Below are 16,321 nucleotides of genomic sequence, written 5' to 3'. Positions count from 1 at the left end.
TGGGCTACGAATCCTGAAGATTCCTTTCCCGACCCAAATTCGGGATCTACGGAAAAGTCGCATTCCCACTCTCTTCTTCCTCCCACTGCAGGTTTTTATGCGAATAGACGCTGTAAATCTCGGATTAGAGTGTGACTCAAAGCAAGTCCCATGGTACACGCTGTAGGTCCCCGGGAGCCACCAGTGCTCTGCCACAGGGGGTGGGACCGAGAGACCCTCCGGCGAGTCACCCTTTGCACCGAGCGAGCCCGGACGCTCAGTCCAAACAACGTCACTGTGTCAAACTCTCAGGACAACATCTCCACCAACTTAGCCGTGTCCAAGGGGCCTCCCTGCAACTGCACAGACACCTTACACAGCCGGGCGCGCAGCACCCAGTGGCTGAAAATTTCTCGCCCTGAACAAACTGAAGATTTTTTTTTTTTTTTTTTTTTTAGTATTTTCTCCCCCATTCAGACCTGGCAGGGAGGAATACAACCTGATTACACACTTGCAAGTTCCTTCAAAAGGCTGCCTTCAACACAAAGGAACCAAACCCGCCACCAGCAGGGGTTCCGGGCTTAAATCGGGGCCCTGGCCGGGCACCTCACTGGTTAGCGTGCCCAGGCAGCCAAGGTCTGGGGTTCCATCCCCAGTCGGGGAACACACGCCCAACAGTTAATGAGCAGATGGGTAAGTGGAACAAATCAATGTCTCTCTCTCCAAAAGTCAACAAACACGTAAAAAAAAATAACTGTAATCAGGACCACTGAAAAAACACGAGTGGAACCAGCTGCCCGGTGAAAAGGATGCGTTTCCCACCGCCACCCACTAACCAGGATTCTGACCAAATCAGTTCGCGTGCAAACAGCGCTCCTCCTGAAGGCGACCTGGAACGGGGTCCCGCCTGACACGGGGTCCAGCCCGGAACGGGGTCCGGCCTGACACGGGGTCCGGCCGTGACGAGGGACGGATGCTCAGGGGACGCCTGGTCAGGGCAGCAACTTGGACCAAGCAAAGTTGCAAATCAATGCTATTTTGATGAGACATCGTTTAAATTACTTAAACCATGAAAAATGGCTTTCCCGGGTAACTCCCCTCTTGGCAACACTGAAGAATCCTAACCCCCAGGACTTCAGTGCTACCCTTTACTTACACCACCTCTCAAAACGCTGCATTAAGTAGAAAAAATCTACCCAAAACGTAACTGGACTTCACCCCGTGTAAACCGGTGATTCATGTTTCACGTTCAATGTAAGAGACAAAATGGAGTTGTAAGAGTTTCTTTCCCGTTGCAACTCCCGCAGGCACGCGCGCTGGGCAGCTCGGGGGCCCCCGCCCTGCCGGCCGAGAGAGAGGAAGCGCCCGGGACCGCGGCGGGCGGGCGGCGGGGCTCCGCCAGGCCCGGCCGGGCGGGGGAAGGGGCGCGGGAGGCCGCCGGCGCGCTTCCGGGAACTGGGCGGGCGGAGCCGCCGCTTCGGGGAAAAGGGCCCGGAGTCCGGGTCAGGGGCCGGGGCGGCCAGCTTGGAGCAGCAGGTGGGGCGCGGCCGCGGCCGGGCGTCGGGCGGGCGGCCGGAAGAGTGCGGGGCGGGCGGGCCCGGGGCGCCGCGGCGCCAGGAGGAAGCCCTCTCACTCACCTCGAGAGACGCTCCGACTCCGGCCTCTCTGCGCCGACGACGCCGGTCCGCGTGTCCCAAGCTCGGAGACGAGGGCGGGCGGCTAAGGAGGCGGCGGACTAACGAGAGAACCGACGGAGGACGGCGGACGGCGGGCGGGGAGCGCGAGCGAGCGAGCGAGGGCGGGCGGCGCAGGGCGGGCGGGGAGCGACGTGCGCGCCCCCGCGTGCCCGGCGGGCTCGGCCTGGCCTCGGTCGTGGCCCCGCGCACGCGCGCGCGCTCCCAGCGGAGCCACGATTGCTCGGGAGAGCGTCCCCGCCCTCCGAGCGGGGCGCTGGACCAATCATGGCAGCCGCGCGAGGCATCACGGGAACTCGGGGGCTATAAAAGACCTGGTTGCTATTTTGTGCTCCCCGAGTCACCCGTCCTTTAAGCGCGCGGGGCGGTGCTTGGTGCGCGTGCGCGGCCCTGCTACCCCTCCCAAACTGCCAACTCTGCGCGCAGGCGAGCTGGGCTCGTTCTGCCTTGGTTTACGCGTGCGCCCAGCGGGCTTGGCCCCGGAAGACCAGGCGCCTGCGCAGTGGGGGCTAAGGTGACAGCCCTCCGGGTGGGGCGCGGGTCTGTCATGGCGGAGCCCTGGTCTGGGCAGTCCTTGCAGGCGCTGCCGGCCACGGCGCTGGGCGCTCTGGGCGCCCTGGGCAGCGAGTTCCTGCGAGAGTGGGAGGCGCAGGACATGCGTGTGACCCTCTTCAAGCTGCTGTTGCTGTGGTTGGTGCTAAGCCTCCTGTGCATCCAGCTGGCGTGGGGGTTCTACGGGAGCACGGTGACCGGGCTGTACCATCGCCCAGGTGAGGCCCCCCGCCAACCTCCGTGGACTGGCCGCCCTCACACCCAGCGGGATGTACCGTTGGGCTCCCCAGAACCCCCTTAGACTACCATTGGTCCCCTAAGAACCGTATCGCAACTTAACGCTGTCCTCTGACCCATGCCAACATACCATTTCACGCAAGAAACGCCAGTATCCACTCATCTCGATATAACTCTTTTTTTGAGCCCTCACCAGACAATGCACTAGTCCCTTAGGGCCCCCACCAGACCCTCCACCAAATGCCACTAGCCTCTAACCTGCCTGGGCTGAGGCCTGCTCAGACCCCCGACTCAGCCCGCTGCAGCTCTGGATGTGTTCCTGCCCCCAGGTCTGGGCGGCCAGAACGGATCCACACCCGATGGCTCCACGCATTTCCCTTCGTGGTGAGTAAATCTGTTCCCATCTCAACCCCGTCCTGGCAGGCAGAGGGACACTCCTGTGCTGGGGACTGGGGAGGGGAGTTCTCAGGGCAGGAGTCCTCCAGCTTAGTGGCCTTTGCCGGAAGCTCGGAGATCAGCAAGTAGAGCTCAGGTGTCAGGTGGCCAGGATGTCGGAACAGTCCCTCATCGGTTTGCTGTTCAGCACCCTGTGGGGTGGACCGTGTCATTCACAGTTTCAGAGATGAAATGGCAAGTGCCTTCTCTGCACTCCACTGCAAGGCCTTCCAGCGGCGGGGCCTCTGTCCTTCGTGCACTGCCTGCCTCATCAGGATCAACCTGCTCATCTGTGAAACATGGGCCCAGTCGTCAGGGCATCTTTCAGCTAATCTCTGGGCTCCCACCACCTGGCAGGGACCAGAGAGCAAGGTTAACCCAGGCCCTGCTTACAGGGGAGCCAGAGATTTGAAGGGGGGTGGGGGGAGCAGTGCAGGGGTGAAGGTGGTTGGAGGTTTCTCTTAAGAAAGACACTTAAGCTGAGGGCAAAGGCTGACAATGGCTCAAATAGGCCCAGAGGCAAGAACAAGGTGACATATTGGAGGAACAGACAAGGCGGTGATGGTGATGCTGGAGCTCCAACGTGAAGGCCTGGAGGGGACCGCAGAGCCCTGGCCGGGGGTGGGGAACATCAAGTGTTTGACCAAGCAGAGCAGGCTAATTTTTAAGTTGATAGTTTTGTATGGCCCGTGAAAGGTGTTATAAATACCCACATGGCCCTGGGCCGGAGAAAGGGTCCCCACCCCTGGCCTAGACTTTTGGGAGCTATTGAAGGACTGAGTCACATGGGGCCATGGCTCAATCTAATTTGCTTTTTCATCTGCCTGCTTTGTGGCAAGTACATAAAGGGGTCCAATTAGGGCAAGGGGTCAATTAGGAGACCTGCACTGCCCAGGCTTTTTCCTCGGGCAAATGGGGAAGGATGGAAGTGCCCTCCTGAGGTCGGGGCAAGGTGGTGGGCCCAGGGGGGGCTGTGGGAGCTCAGAGAGGTTTGGGTTGTGGTGTGGCTCTACTGAGCTCCACTCAGCCCCAGGAGCAGGAGAACCCAACGTGCTGCCAGCTGACTAACTCTCTCTTCTCTCCATCACCTTCAGGGAGACGGCAGCAAACGAGCCTCTCAAAACCCACAGAGAATAAGGGAGGCAGCAGAGGGTCTCCAGGGACATCTCCGGGTCTGCCGGCTCCCACACTGGGTCCTACTGCTGCCCAGGCCCCAGGGACGACTGCAGGGGCGTCAGGGTTGGGGGGTAGGGAGTACCCCAGTGCTTGTGGAGTTGGGCCCCCACTGCCCTGGGCATTTCCTCCAGCAGCCCGGGCACTGGGCCAGGAAAGAGTTCCTCTCCCCTGATCTGGTACCTTAAGGAAAGCAGGCGTGCTACTCTCTCGGTCAGTGTAGAAGCCTCTGGGTTAGGAAGGCCAGCAGCCCATTTCCTGTCTTGGCTTTTTCCTGTCCCTCTTCCCATCCCCCTGGGAGGTGACCCACAGGGATTTGTCCCTCACGAAGCCTGAGGTGACTCGCTCTGGGATTTGCAAGGGAAGTCTGTTTTCACTTAAACCATAGGTTTTCTGAATTTGGTTTTGCTGTGTTGGCAGGGACCCAGGAATCTTGGCCTGGACACAGCCTTATACTCTGTGGGTACTTAGTTGGCCATTCAAGTATAAGTAAGGCAGGGGCAGCTGGCACCATCCAGACGTGGAGGCACCAAACACCCAGCTTCCGGTCGCATCCAGAGCTCTCCAGGTGTGAGCCAGGCTATGGAAACTCTTATCCTGAGCATCATCCTCATATTCCTCTCAATCCTCGGAGGGAAGCTGGGTGCCTGGAAGAGGCTGAGCCCCAGGGTGACTTCCCACCCCAACACTTCAGTGCTCAGCGCCCCAGGTGGTGGTCTGCCCGCTGCCCCTCCTTGGGATCCCAAGCAGTTAGCGTAGGGCAGCCCTGCCCGCAGCCTCATCACTTCCCATCTTGACCTGGAACCACAGGAGCTTCGTCCTAAGAGCGCGCTCTCGGGCTCAGGTCCTCCCCACTAGCGCCATCTCAGCCCCCAAGAACTTTTAAGAGGGCAGAGCCACAGGCGAGGCAGGCCTGCCACTTCCCAAGTAGGCCAGGGGGCCTGCCAAAGCGATGGGCGGCAAGGCCAGTTCCTGAAGGCAGTGTGGCCTAGACCTGCCTCCGGGCCGTCTGCCTGCCCCCCGTCGGTGTCCCATCGCCATCTGGCAGCCTGTGCCTGGACCGCCTGCACAGGGCGCTGAGCTCCCGTCCGGTGCTTACTGCCGAGACACCGTCTGCCGCGGGGTGATGGTCTGGCAGCCCCAGGTGACCCACTGACGCCACCACACACACAGTTGGGGTCTCATTCCACTCGAGGCTCAACTGAGGACGTGGCTATTAAACATGGAAGTGCATCCGCTGTGTGGTTATTCAGACAGGACAAGGGTGTGTGCATGGGAAATGAGGGAATACCCCAGGGCTGTTGCCCCTCAGCACCCAGAATTTAATGACTTGCGAAGTTGGGGGGTTGATGCCAGCTCCCTAAAGTAGTACGGGGTGCCCAACACGGGCACTGTCCCATTAGTCCTTATAGACCTGCCCTGCTCTAGGGGCACCCCCTGAGCCTGTCCCAGAGGCCAGGAAGCAAGCATCGGGCTGGCACCCCAGGAACCCTGTGGGCAAAGGACAATGAAGCTAGACTCTGGCAGGAAGAAGGAAGCTCGTTTATTTTTTAGGAGTCAGTGGCGTCCAGTAACGGGCCACAGGGGCACAGGTCAGGCCAGGGGAAGGCAAGCCCAGGAGGAGGCCCAGCCTGCCCTACAGCAGCCCTGGGCTCAGAACAGTGGTGAGCCTGGCTGGCTTGCCGCTGGGCAGCAGGCTGGGCCAACTTGTGCCCCTCAGCCATCCCCGAGTTTGCACACGGGCACAGCAGCCCTCCTGAGCCAAGCCTCCGGGTCAGGAATCAGTGCTGCCCAGGGAGAGGCAGCGGTTTGCATTCATGGGAAGTAAACCAGAGCAGGTGGCTGGCACTGCCCAAGGTCACGCCCTTGGAAGTGTGAGAACCGTGTGAGGTAGGCTGGGCAGCTCGATCCTCCTAAAGGTGAGCCTTTGAGGCACAGGCAGCACCCGGCAGAGAGGAAATGCGGGGACTGATGCTGCTCAGCCCTCAGCAGGTGAGAGTGGGCCCGCGGGAGCGTGGGCAGAAACGACACTGGTGAGCTGGTCCGTCACTAAGAAATCGGTCTTGAAATTGAAGTGGCACAGGGTGAGGGGGTACAGGTGGTGTGTCCCGCCCAGAACCAGACAACCAGAACCAGCCTACACCCTCGCCACCTCCCACGTGTCCTGCCTCAGCTTCCTGACCAGCCCTTGTAGAAGGCCCTCCCGTGGGGGGCCCCGCCCCCAGCCACCCTCACTTCAGGGTGTAGTAGTTTGTGGGCACGAAGGGCATCTTGCTGACCACAGCCACCTGCTGCTGCCGCCGCACCTGCACCAGGAGCGGGGTGCCCGGCCGGCTGTACTCGGAGGGCACGTAGCCCATCGCCACGTTCCTCTTCAGGCAGGGCGAGGGGCAGCCGCTGGTCACGGCGCCTGTGGGCAGAGACCGCGTGTCAGCCCCACCCGACAGGCCGGTGTCCCACCTCCCGGGGAAGGGACAAGAGCTCCAGCCGCCCGGCCCACCTACCAATCACGGTGCCCTCCACGCTCAGGATGGGGCTGTGAGGCCGCATCGGCGCCCCCTCGCACGTCAGCCCCACGCGCCTCCGCTGCACCTTGCCCTGCAGCTGGGGGATGATGACTGCGGCCCCGGGAAAGTCCATGGCGGCCCGGCGCCGCCGCCCTGCAGCGGGACACCAGGCCTCAGCACGGAGGCCCTTCGCTGGGGCCCCCAGGGGCTCTGGTCATCCCCTGCCGTGTGGTCAGCCTGCCAAGCGAGGGGCCCTGGCGGCTAGCGGGTGCAGCCACAGTGGCCCCTTCAGGGAATGGGGCTCGGGGAGGCGCTCACTGGCTGCAGGCTGCCCGCTGGCAGTGGTCCAGGCTGGCTGGTCTCTTACGGCCACTGCAGCCTCAGGGCCCCAGCCCCGGGGCCAGCCCCGCTCACCCAGCGTCCAGCCGAGGCTGCCTTCCACGGGCGTGGTGTGCTCGTCGATGTCGCTCCCGTAGAGGCAGAGGCCCGCCTCCAGGCGCAGGCTGTCCCGGGCCGCCAGCCCTGCCAGCTTCACCTCGGGGTTTCCCAGCAGAGCTGTGGCCAGGCGGACCGCCCCCGCCACTGGCACTGAGATCTGCGTGGACACCAGGGGGCCGTGGGTGTTGGCCCGAGTCCACCGCTGCCCTGCCCCCACTCCCTGACCCACCTCCACACCATCCTCTCCTGTGTAGCCACAGCGGGTCACGCGGCAGCTGGGCACGCCAAACACCTCCATCACGGCACTGGTCATGAAGGGCAGCTTCCTCAGGTCGTCCGCCACGCCGGCCTGGAGCACCCGGGCCGCAGTGGGGCCTGGGCCCAGGGAGCCAGTGACTAAGCGCCCAGGTCCCAGCGCCCCCAAAGCTGACGGCAGCCCTTGCCCGGGGCCAGACGAGCCCTGAGCACGGCCTCCACTGCAGGTGGAAGAAGATGCTCCTGCCCGTAGCCCCCTGAGCCCTGGGGCTGGCGGGGGGCGGGCACGCACCCAGCTTAGCGGACGCACTCCAGTCCCACACGGCCCACACCTCCCCCGCTGCGGCCTCTGCCGGCAGCCCAGGAAGCCAGGAGGCAAAGGTCATGCCAACCCCGCGGCTGCTCACCTTGCAGGGCGAGCAGGGCATTGTCCACCACCTCCAGGCCCACGTCGCTGCCCCTGCTCTGCAGCTCCCTGACCTTGTCCTGACGGGAAGACGGAGCACCACGTCGGCTTCCAGGGCCATTTCCAGGCACCGCCAAGCTCGTAGGCGGCTCTCACCGCACAAGGTTGTGTGGGTGGCAGGGGTGACCCACACCCGGTCTGCGGGCTCTAACACCAGCTCCGGCCTCCATCCTCACCAGAGCGTGCCCACCTAGGGGCCGGCTCAGCTCCCCTCCACCGCCCACTGACACCTGGCATGCTCCAGGGAGGGCCCGCTCTGGCCTCTGCCCATTCCCTCAGAGGTACTGACTGAGCCCCTGGTCCCTGCCAGGTCTGCCCTGGGCAGCTCTGTGAACAAGGAAGACGGGGCACCTAGAACCCAGGGCTGTACCTGCATGAGGGCCAGGTCCTTGTCCCGGCAGCCAGCGTTGGACACCACATACAGGTGTCCCTCTGAGGTGTTGGTCACAATCAAGTCATCCAAGATGCCCCCGGCCTCATTGGTGAACAGCGACAGGGTCCCCTAGCACCAGAGTGGAGCCACTTTGCATCCAGGTCCAGAAGGCCAGTGTCAAGTGTGAGACACACCCGGGGCCCACTCATCCCCACAAATTCACGAACCCTCAGCACAGGGCAGAGGTGTGTGTGTGCAAGGAGCAAGGCTGGGTCACCCAGGCCGCTGCCCAAGCCCAGGGTGTTTTTGTTTGTTTGTTGTTAATCCTCATGGAGGATATTTTTCCATTGATTTTTAGAGAGAGTGGAAGGGAGAGGGAGAAAGAGAGAAACATCGATTGGTTGCCTCCCACACACACCCCGACAAGGGATGAGGATCAAGCCTGCAACTTAGGTACATGTCCTTGACCGGAATTGAACCCGGGACCCTTCAGTCCGTGGGCCGACACTCTACCCACTGAGCCAAACCTGCCAGGGTGAGCCCAGGGTGTTTGATCCTCATGCTCTGAGAACATTTCCACTCCTTCCTCACCTTGGGGGACCTCCCTGAACTGGCAGGCCTCTGCACCCCTACCCACTCAGTACTGAGAGCCCCATCTCACACTTAATCCGTGCTACCTGGGACTTGCTGCCCTATCCCACCCAAGCCCGGGACAGAAAGCCTTCAAGTCCATCCTGATGACCTCACGTGCTCCACGGCAGCGACGCCCCAAAGTGCTGAGGCTGCCGCGGCCCCGCATGGGGGGGAAGGGGGAGCCGAGGCGGAGAGTCATGCGGGACCTTGTTAAACGCAGGCTCTGCCAGGAGGCCCTCGTGGGACTGAGGGGACCCCTCACGAGCCCCTCGGTGACGGAGGCTGTGGTTCAGGGACTGCACTTGAACGGTGAGGGGTTAGGCGCACAGAAGGTCACAGAACAGGACCTGACCCTGGGTTTCTGGCCTCCCAGCCTGATGTGGGGAGGACAGGGCGGGACAGGCCCATCTCTGAGAGGGTTGGACATGACTCAGGGGCTCCGTCCCCCAAGATCGCAAAGCTGTGCCTGACCCCCACTGCGCCCTGAGCCCCAGGTGAGGACGTGCTGCCTGGTGACCAAGAACGCCCACTGAGCAGGACCAGAGCGGCCCACCTGGTTTGGCCTCAGCTCTGCAATATCTCCCACCACCAGACTCTCCATCAGCTTCACCCGGTCACGACCATGTATCTTGGTCTGAGAAAGAAATCAAAAGCCTCAGGACAAAGTCGGGAAGCCCCCTGGCCAAGGAGCGTCCCCCCTGCTGTCCAGGGCCAGCCCAACCCGCCCAAGTGCCCCGTTGTGGTTCTGCAGGTGGCAAAGTCCCCCACGTCTGATTCCCCCAGATAGAGGAGGGGGTGCCATGGGGAGGGCCCAGCACCTTCCTCAAGTACCCCCTTTCCCTTCCCAAACCAATACCGGGGGCAGTGGCTAAAAACGGGGGCCAGCCGGGAAAGCCCAGGGCATCCAGGCCCCCCACTGGGCGGGGCGGGCTGCCGAGGCCAGAGAGGCGCCCATCCGGAGGCCCCGAGTTGATTTCCCGTCGGGGACACCGGAGGCCTCCAGCCCTTGTGAGGGGGCCCTGGACCCAGTTCCCAGCACAGCCCGGTGGCGGCGGAGGCGGCGCTGCGGGCGGGGGCGTCCCAGGCCGGCGCCCGGCTCACCTGCAGCATGTGGGACACGTCAAAGAGCGAGCAGTGGCGGCGGGTGTGCAGGTGGGAGTGGACGTGGCTGTCCCCGTACTGCACCGGCAGCCGCCAGCCCGCGAAGGCCACCAGCTTCCCGCCGTGGGCGAGATGGAAGTCATAGAGCGGCGTCCGGCGGAGCGCATCCTGCGGGGCGGCCGGCTCAGTCCCGCACGCCCGCCCCGGCCCCGGCCCCCCCCGCCCGCCCGCACCCCCCCCCGCAACCCCATCCCACCTGCGTGCCGCTGAGCCCACGGCCGGGCACCAGGGCGAGCGCCTGCCCACGGAAGCCCAGATGGGCCGCCGCGCTCGCTGCCCGCTGCATCGTGGCCTGGACCGCGGTCAGGGACGCTGGGAGATGTAGTCTGGCCCCTGGCCAGGCCCCTCTCTCCCCACAAAGGGGATCGGAAGCGGGGTGGGCAGCCCCGAAGGCAGGCGGGGCTTCAGCGCGCCCGGTACAGTGAGTCCCAGCGGCAGAAAAACAGCCCCGGGCGCTTTCACCAGCCTCGGGCGGGCGGGTGGGAGGTGCTGGCCAGTTAAGCTGCTCAGCTGCTCGGAACAGAGCCAGGGGCCAGGCCTCCCCCTGTTGACTGCCCAGCCCCCAGGGGTCAAAGTTCAGACAAAGGGCTGAGAGGCTTGAATGGCATGTTGCGGACAGCAGAGACTAAGGTCAAGGGAGAGGAGGGGGAGAAGTGGAGAGGACACAGGAGGGGAGCCAGGGCACCACGGGGGTCTCCAGCTCCCCGCTGGGCACACATGGGCGGGCAGCAGGCATGCATTCCACAGTGTTTATTGATCTTGCTGCACACTGGGCCGCGTGCGTCTGTGCGGGGACCTGCCTCATTAGCAAAAGCTGAGTAGAGCTAAGTCAGTGGAGCTGAGGGGCCGCCGGTAAAAACCCTGCCAGTGAGAGAAGGTGCCACCAGGCGGCTGACCTTCCCCGGAAGCTGTTGAGCCACACAAACACCTCCTTTTCCAGGTCCAACACTTGCCCTGTTGCCTCCTACAGCCACCAGGGCAAAGCCAGAACACACACACACTGTACACACACACACACACACACACACACACACACACACACACAGAGCAGCAGCTGCCTTACTCAGCACTGGCCGGGGGGTTGCTGAGAGCCTCAGCCTCTTAGGGTCCCAGTGAGAACCCTGGCCGGTACACCTCCCACCATGAGCCCGTCACACGGGTATGACTTGGAAGGAGGCAGCTGGGAGACGGGACAAGGACGTACTTGGGCTGGGTCAGATGGCAAGCAGGTCCTAGGGCTCATCCTCAGGCCCCGGCCTTGCCACAGGCTCCTGCTCAGGCCAGGTGGGCAGACCCACTTGAACACACATCCAAGAGCCGGCTCAGAGACCAGGGCTCCTGCGCCCCGGGCGCCAGCTCCGCTCCCAGGCAGGCAGCAGGTGTTCGGGCGCCACACGAAGGGAAGGAAGGCCACTAGGGCTTCTGCTTCTCCCTAGGGCTTCCGGCCTGAGTGCCATGCAGAGCATTTGAGGTCCTGCTTCCTGGCATGTGGTCAGTTTGGCTTAAATAAACTAAAAAATTCTTGTAAAAAATAGAGTGCCATGGCGACAGCAGCCGCCCAAGGGTGGACTGGGCGGGTGCGAGGAGGGCGCCCAGCCCACCGCGCTCAGGGCGGGGAGCAGCAGAGGCAGCAGTGTGCGTGTCGGCAGGAGGGGCCCCGGGCACACTGGGGTTCTTAGTAAGTGGAAGTGGAGCGTCGTGAGGACGGGGAAAGGAGTTTCGGGTCGCAGTCAGGTGAGGACAGAGTGTCCCCCACACCAAGCGCTCATGCTGAAGCGGCGCCGTGAGCCCCGAGAATCTCGACTCTGGACGTGGCCCAGGCAGCAGGGCATGCAGGCAGCACTCGGAATGCAGGGCGCGCACTTCGGCCTCTGACGGCCCAGAGCAGGCCCGGGCGGGCAGAGGGTCAACGTCTCGGGGAAGAGCCACGGCTCAAGTGTAGGAGAGCAAGTTCAGGTCGTAGCAGCCATCCACCTGCAACACAGACGGCCATCAGATCGGACCCTGGCCGGCTCCGGGCCCCGGGGGCCGGGCAGAGGGCATCGAGGTCACTCACATCGAAGCGGCCGATCCTCCTGGAGGTGCGACTGGCCCGGACCATCTCTGTCAGCGCCCACATCTGCTGCACCTCCGAGGACACCCTGCTGGGGTCCGGCAGGCCCTGCTCCGGAAGGGGGGTCAGTGGCCAGGGGTCTCCCCCAGCAGTGCCTTAGAGCTCCGGAGAGGCCAGGCTGGGCAACGGGGCCCTCCAGCGGAGACAGTCACCTTCCCAGCCGGCTTGTGGAATATGAGGTTGGGGCCTGACGTGCAACCCCACACGGAGAGACGTCAAATCCCATGGAGCCCCAGGAGGAAGATCGGGAAGGTAGCACAGAGTGACCGGGGCCCCAGGTCCAGTCCCAGGTTCCTGCAGGGCGGGCCCACCTGGACATGAGAGCTATTCGCACGTGGCTCTTACCCGGGGTGAGGGCTTACCTCCAGGAGGGGAGCGGGCTGCTCACAGGGCGCTGGGTGGGAAAGCCACTTGGGAAAGGTCATGGAGGGGCTCTGCAAAGCAAAGAGGGAGGAAGAGGGGGAGAGTCCTGGGACCAGTTCCCAAGGTCCTGGGAGCCTTGAACCCTGAGCAAACCCTGCTCGGGGTCCACAAAGGCCCAAAGGGCAGTCAGACTCCCTGAGATCTTCTGAAGGAGGCCCCAGCAACACAAGGAACAGAAGTGTCTCCGGCTCTGAAAGAGATGGCTGGCCCCAAAGATCAGGGGATATGGGGGCATAGCGTCCCTCTCATGAGCTTCCAACGTTCCCACCTGGCTAACTTCCATGAAGGCCTCCCTCCGGGTCTCATCATCTTGATCCCCCACTCCCACCCCACCCCCACTCTGCCAGCCACACTAGGGCCTCCTTGGGAAAGGGCCGGCCACCAGCTGAGCGAATCCCTTACCTTTGCTCCCTGCTGGTAGACCTGCAGCTCCTCCACTGTGAACGACAGCCATAGGGGCGACGGCTGCCGCAGAATCAGGCGCAGCTCCAGCACTCTAGCCACGTCGCACAGCATCTGACACACACACAAGGCCCCCACCAGCCCCAGCTCACTACCCGGGAGCCTCCCAAGGGGCAGGGAGCCAAGCTGCTGCCCCCCAGGCCTTTGGGAAAGAAAGAACAGTGGTCCCTCCAAGGCACTTCCCAAAGAGCCACAGCCCAGGACAGCCCTGCCCCCCCAGTCCTCGTATCCTAGCCCAGTTCTCAGGCCCCCAGCGAGCCCTCATCTGGGCTGCCCTGGCCATGCCCTGCCCCAGCTGACCTGGTGCTTGGACAGCGATACATACTCCTGAGCTCCCTCCTCGCTGTGTGGGTCAGGCATCAGGCAGTGGTCCCGCAGGCAGGTCGCCCACTTGGCCTGTGTGTGTATCGAGCTGTACTGGCGGACACGGATGCTCAGAAAGGCTGTGTAGTAATTCTTAAACGTAATCTCCTGCAACTGCAACACACACACCACCCACCGTTACAAATCAGGCACAGGCCCAGGGCCTGAGAGGGGCTCAAAGGCACCACTGCCTCCTCCCCTTGGGAATATACTCCGCTTCCAATCTGATAAGCATCCGTTGAGGCTCAGTTTCACAGCCTAAATGCGGAGGTCACATAAACCACAACCGCAGATCTTGCCACACCCAGGATGCTGCCAGGGATCGGAGCCCTAACTCTGGAGGAGGCACAACATGTACACGTGAGGCCTGAAGGGGAGGAGTTCACCCAGTGCACCCAGAAAGGTAGAGGATGTAAACAAGTAGGATGTCTGGCTGCAGCAGTTCTCATCACTAGACACTCATCAGAATCACCCCAGGAGGTTTAAAGACATGTGCATCTAGGTGTACAGGCTCCAGCCAGACCTACTGCATCAGCACTTCACAGCTCATACCTCAGGGACAGCTTGGGGGAGAGCCACACTCCACTGGACAGAGTGCACGGGGCTGAGAGGTAGGCAGGCACAGACACAAAGCGGCCCTGAGTGCCAGGCCATCAGAAAGCGGATTTTAGCCCAGCTGGCGTGGCACATGCCCGGGTTGTGGGCTCCTATCCAAATGTGGGGTGTGCAGGAGGCAGCCGATCAATGGTTCTCTCCCACCATTGATGTTTCCATCTCTCGCTCCCTCTCCCTTCCTCTCTGCAATCAATAAAAATATATTTTAGAAAAAGAAAAAGAAAACGGACTTTATCCTCCAAGTTGAAGGCCTGGGGTGTCCGGTCCCTGTGCCAGCTGATGTGGAAGTGCAGCGGGAGCCACTGGGGAGGTCCCGATGAGCAGACTGTAGGCATGCGCAGGCGGCAGGTTTGGGGGTAACTCATTGTCTACGGATTCCCAGGACAAAATGCCCTCACCTACACTGGGCTCACAGCTGTATTTCCAACACCTCGCCTACTACCTTGGCCCTTCCCCGCCAGCGCTGTCCTGGACGTGGGGAGAGATGACGCAGAGAACTGCACAGGAAGCTGCCTTCTAGTAAGTGTGTTAACTGAAGGAATGAATAAATGGTGAACTGATGCGCCAGGGCGAGGCCAGCGCCAAGCTTCGTGTAACCGATCCAACGCCTGGGACACGCCCGAGTTCCCAGGTCAGTCCCGCCCAGGAACCACGGTCTCGCCCAAGGGGCCGGCTCACCTCGAAGGGTGCGGCGTTGGGGAAGGTGACATCGATGACCAGCACGCCAGGCCGGCCCTGGGAGGTGCGCACATCGCCCACTTGCAGCGCCACGGTGCCTTTCACGTGGCAGGGCACCAACACTCGGGACATGGTGCCAGCTGTGCGGAGCGAGCACAACCGCCGATCCCAGCCTGGGACCTCTGGTCCTTCCCGGCACCCCCAGCCCAGTCCCAAGGACTACAACTCCCGGCAGGCCTCGCGCTTGGCCAGCCCAGCCAATCAGCAATGCTCAGGGCAGGCGGGGCGTCGGAAGTGCGCGAGAACGTTGCGCGAGAGCCACCGGGGACCCGGCCTAGCAACGGCAGGTGGCTTTGTCGCCGAACCGTCTGCACCCGTCGGCGTCCTGACCCCTTCCTGTTCCTGCTTCTGTGCCCCGGGGGTGGGGGGGTCGTCAGTTAAAGCGTGTACGCCATGAGCACGAATGATCATAAGAGCATGGCCGACATTAATTGCAAAAATAGATATAACCCCCCCCTTTACTTGTTATATTTTTTCCCATTGATTTTGTAGAGAAGGTGGAAGGGAGGGAGGGAGGAGGAGAGAGAAACATGCATGTGAGAGAGACACATCCATTGGTTGCCTCCAGCACGCATGGAACCTGCACCCCAGGCATGTGCCCTTGAACCGGAGTTGAACCCGGGACCCTTCAGTCCACAGGCCGACACCCGGTCCACTGAGCCAAACTAGCCAGGGCTCTTTTTTGTCCTTGGTTTAGGGAAGATGGGATTTACTAGGTGGCTGCAAACTGCTAGTTTCCTGATTACACTTTCCCTGGAATTTTCCTAGCTTCTTACTGTTCTACAACGTCAAGACCTATTACACAGCCCTGTAATGAAGGCAGAGGGCTATTGGGTGTGGTGCAGAGATACAACAGAATACAGAACCCAGAAGCAGAATCGTGAACAGACCGGCATTTGGTTAATAACAAAGGCAGCACTTCAGAGAAACATGAAGTGGGATGCCTGTGTGGGAGGAACACTTCCTCCTACCCGTCTAGGTTCTTCAGCTGGTCTAACAGTCAAATGAACATAAAACACTTTCACAGAGAAAACGAATTTTCGCACAAATATTTTTTGTTCATCTAAATTTAGGAAAAGACAGGAACTCACAATGCTCACTTCCACCAGACTGCGCAGGCAGCGAGGCCCAGGAGACGGGTAAGAATTCCTTCTGCGGTGCTTGTCCCGGGTCCCAGGGTCTCTCAGCGGCCCCAGAGCAGCGGTGCCCAGACAGGGGTCTCCCAGCTGGCTCACCACAGCCCTAGGGGAGACACACTTTAGGAAAAATACACTATGAACACATCAAATTAACAGCCCGGACGGAAAGGACACTCCCCTGCATGACACCAACAATGTAATAAAGCTTGTCAAAAACAAACAAACAGACGAAAAGGACTAGGGGAGAACAAGTTTTCCCTTCTTCCCTTCTGGGTGGTTCTCTGGCTGCCTAATCTTTTCATTTGTTGCAGCCGGCAGGAAGGGAACCAGGTGTCACTTAGCTATTTGTTTTCTATCTATTTTATGGGATTTTTTTGGTTCTTCAATTCCTCCGTTTATTTATTTATTTATTTATTTTTTGACTGAATTCATTGGGGTGACATTGGGCAAGTCCCCCTATCGGCCTTTTTGTATTTAGTTGCTTTTTTCCCTGTGCCACTTTGAGTTCCTCTGAGGTCTAGTTGGCGGCCATCCGCACAGTCAGGACAGTAGCGCCACCTGCTGG

The 16,321-nt window shown here is 61.5% G+C and overlaps 4 protein-coding genes across 8 annotated transcripts in view; 1 reads left to right on the top strand and 3 right to left on the bottom strand.

The window, feature by feature from the left end:
- The window catches only part of RHOA (ras homolog family member A), a 31,855-nt gene extending 29,982 nt beyond the window's left edge, over positions 1-1,873 (bottom strand). The window contains exon 1 of the mRNA XM_081106305.1: positions 1,617-1,873. The gene's annotated coding sequence lies outside the window, so the exon portion shown is untranslated. The remainder of the gene's footprint in view (positions 1-1,616) is intronic.
- Positions 1,874-2,010: 137 nt separating this feature from the next.
- TCTA (T cell leukemia translocation altered) lies at positions 2,011-5,303 on the top strand. The gene is made up of 3 exons (XM_081106304.1): positions 2,011-2,443; positions 2,792-2,846; positions 3,992-5,303. Exons 1-3 carry the CDS (start codon positions 2,221-2,223, stop codon positions 4,032-4,034), a joined length of 321 nt encoding a protein of 106 aa, XP_080962430.1. The 5' UTR covers positions 2,011-2,220; the 3' UTR covers positions 4,035-5,303.
- Positions 5,304-5,591: 288 nt separating this feature from the next.
- On the bottom strand, positions 5,592-11,368 carry AMT (aminomethyltransferase). Of its 4 annotated transcripts, none has more exons than XM_081106298.1 (9): positions 11,108-11,368; positions 9,844-10,011; positions 9,296-9,376; positions 8,107-8,238; positions 7,678-7,756; positions 7,253-7,390; positions 6,992-7,172; positions 6,575-6,730; positions 5,592-6,480 (listed from the first exon to the last, which is right to left on the bottom strand). In XM_081106298.1, exons 1-9 carry the CDS (start codon positions 11,144-11,146, stop codon positions 6,240-6,242), a joined length of 1,215 nt encoding a protein of 404 aa, XP_080962424.1. In that variant the 5' UTR covers positions 11,147-11,368; the 3' UTR covers positions 5,592-6,239. The 4 variants fall into 4 exon arrangements, with proteins under 4 accessions (XP_080962424.1, XP_080962425.1, XP_080962423.1 ...); XM_081106299.1 differs by having other exon boundaries at positions 7,245-7,390; positions 11,108-11,351; XM_081106297.1 differs by lacking the exon at positions 11,108-11,368 and adding an exon at positions 10,100-10,320.
- Positions 10,640-14,765, bottom strand: NICN1 (nicolin 1, tubulin polyglutamylase complex subunit). 2 transcript variants are annotated; one of them, XM_081106301.1, is made up of 6 exons: positions 14,558-14,765; positions 13,202-13,378; positions 12,842-12,955; positions 12,379-12,450; positions 11,960-12,064; positions 10,640-11,877 (listed from the first exon to the last, which is right to left on the bottom strand). In XM_081106301.1, the coding sequence occupies exons 1-6, from the start codon at positions 14,687-14,689 to the stop codon at positions 11,836-11,838; spliced, it is 642 nt and encodes a 213-aa protein (XP_080962427.1). In that variant the 5' UTR covers positions 14,690-14,765; the 3' UTR covers positions 10,640-11,835. The 2 variants fall into 2 exon arrangements, with proteins under 2 accessions (XP_080962427.1, XP_080962428.1); XM_081106302.1 differs by lacking the exon at positions 13,202-13,378.
- Positions 14,766-16,321: the final 1,556 nt, after the last annotated feature.

Source organism: Myotis nattereri (assembly GCF_964212035.1).
Source record: "Myotis nattereri genome assembly, chromosome: 14".
NCBI classification, from domain to species: domain Eukaryota; kingdom Metazoa; phylum Chordata; class Mammalia; order Chiroptera; family Vespertilionidae; genus Myotis; species Myotis nattereri.
Note: the sequence above shows the minus strand (reverse complement) of the source record. Positions and strands in the feature narration are given on the sequence as shown.

Coding starts and splice junctions, on each gene's coding strand:
- TCTA (XM_081106304.1), top strand. CDS start 2,221: ATGGCGGAGCCCTGGTCTGGGCAGTCCTTGCAGGCGCTGCCGGCCACG. Junction 2,444..2,791: donor CGGGCTGTACCATCGCCCAG/GTGAGGCCCCCC, acceptor TCCTGCCCCCAG/GTCTGGGCGGCCAGAACGGA. Junction 2,847..3,991: donor TCCACGCATTTCCCTTCGTG/GTGAGTAAATCT, acceptor CATCACCTTCAG/GGAGACGGCAGCAAACGAGC.
- AMT (XM_081106297.1), bottom strand. CDS start 10,189: ATGCAGCGGGCAGCGAGCGCGGCGGCCCATCTGGGCTTCCGTGGGCAG. Junction 9,377..9,843: donor ACGTGTCCCACATGCTGCAG/GTGAGCCGGGCG, acceptor TTTCTTTCTCAG/ACCAAGATACATGGTCGTGA. Junction 7,391..7,677: donor TGCCCTGCTCGCCCTGCAAG/GTGAGCAGCCGC, acceptor CCCTGGGCCCAG/GCCCCACTGCGGCCCGGGTG.
- NICN1 (XM_081106301.1), bottom strand. CDS start 14,689: ATGTCCCGAGTGTTGGTGCCCTGCCACGTGAAAGGCACCGTGGCGCTG. Junction 13,379..14,557: donor CCAACGCCGCACCCTTCGAG/GTGAGCCGGCCC, acceptor TGTGTGTTGCAG/TTGCAGGAGATTACGTTTAA. Junction 11,878..11,959: donor GGAGGATCGGCCGCTTCGAT/GTGAGTGACCTC, acceptor TCTGTGTTGCAG/GTGGATGGCTGCTACGACCT.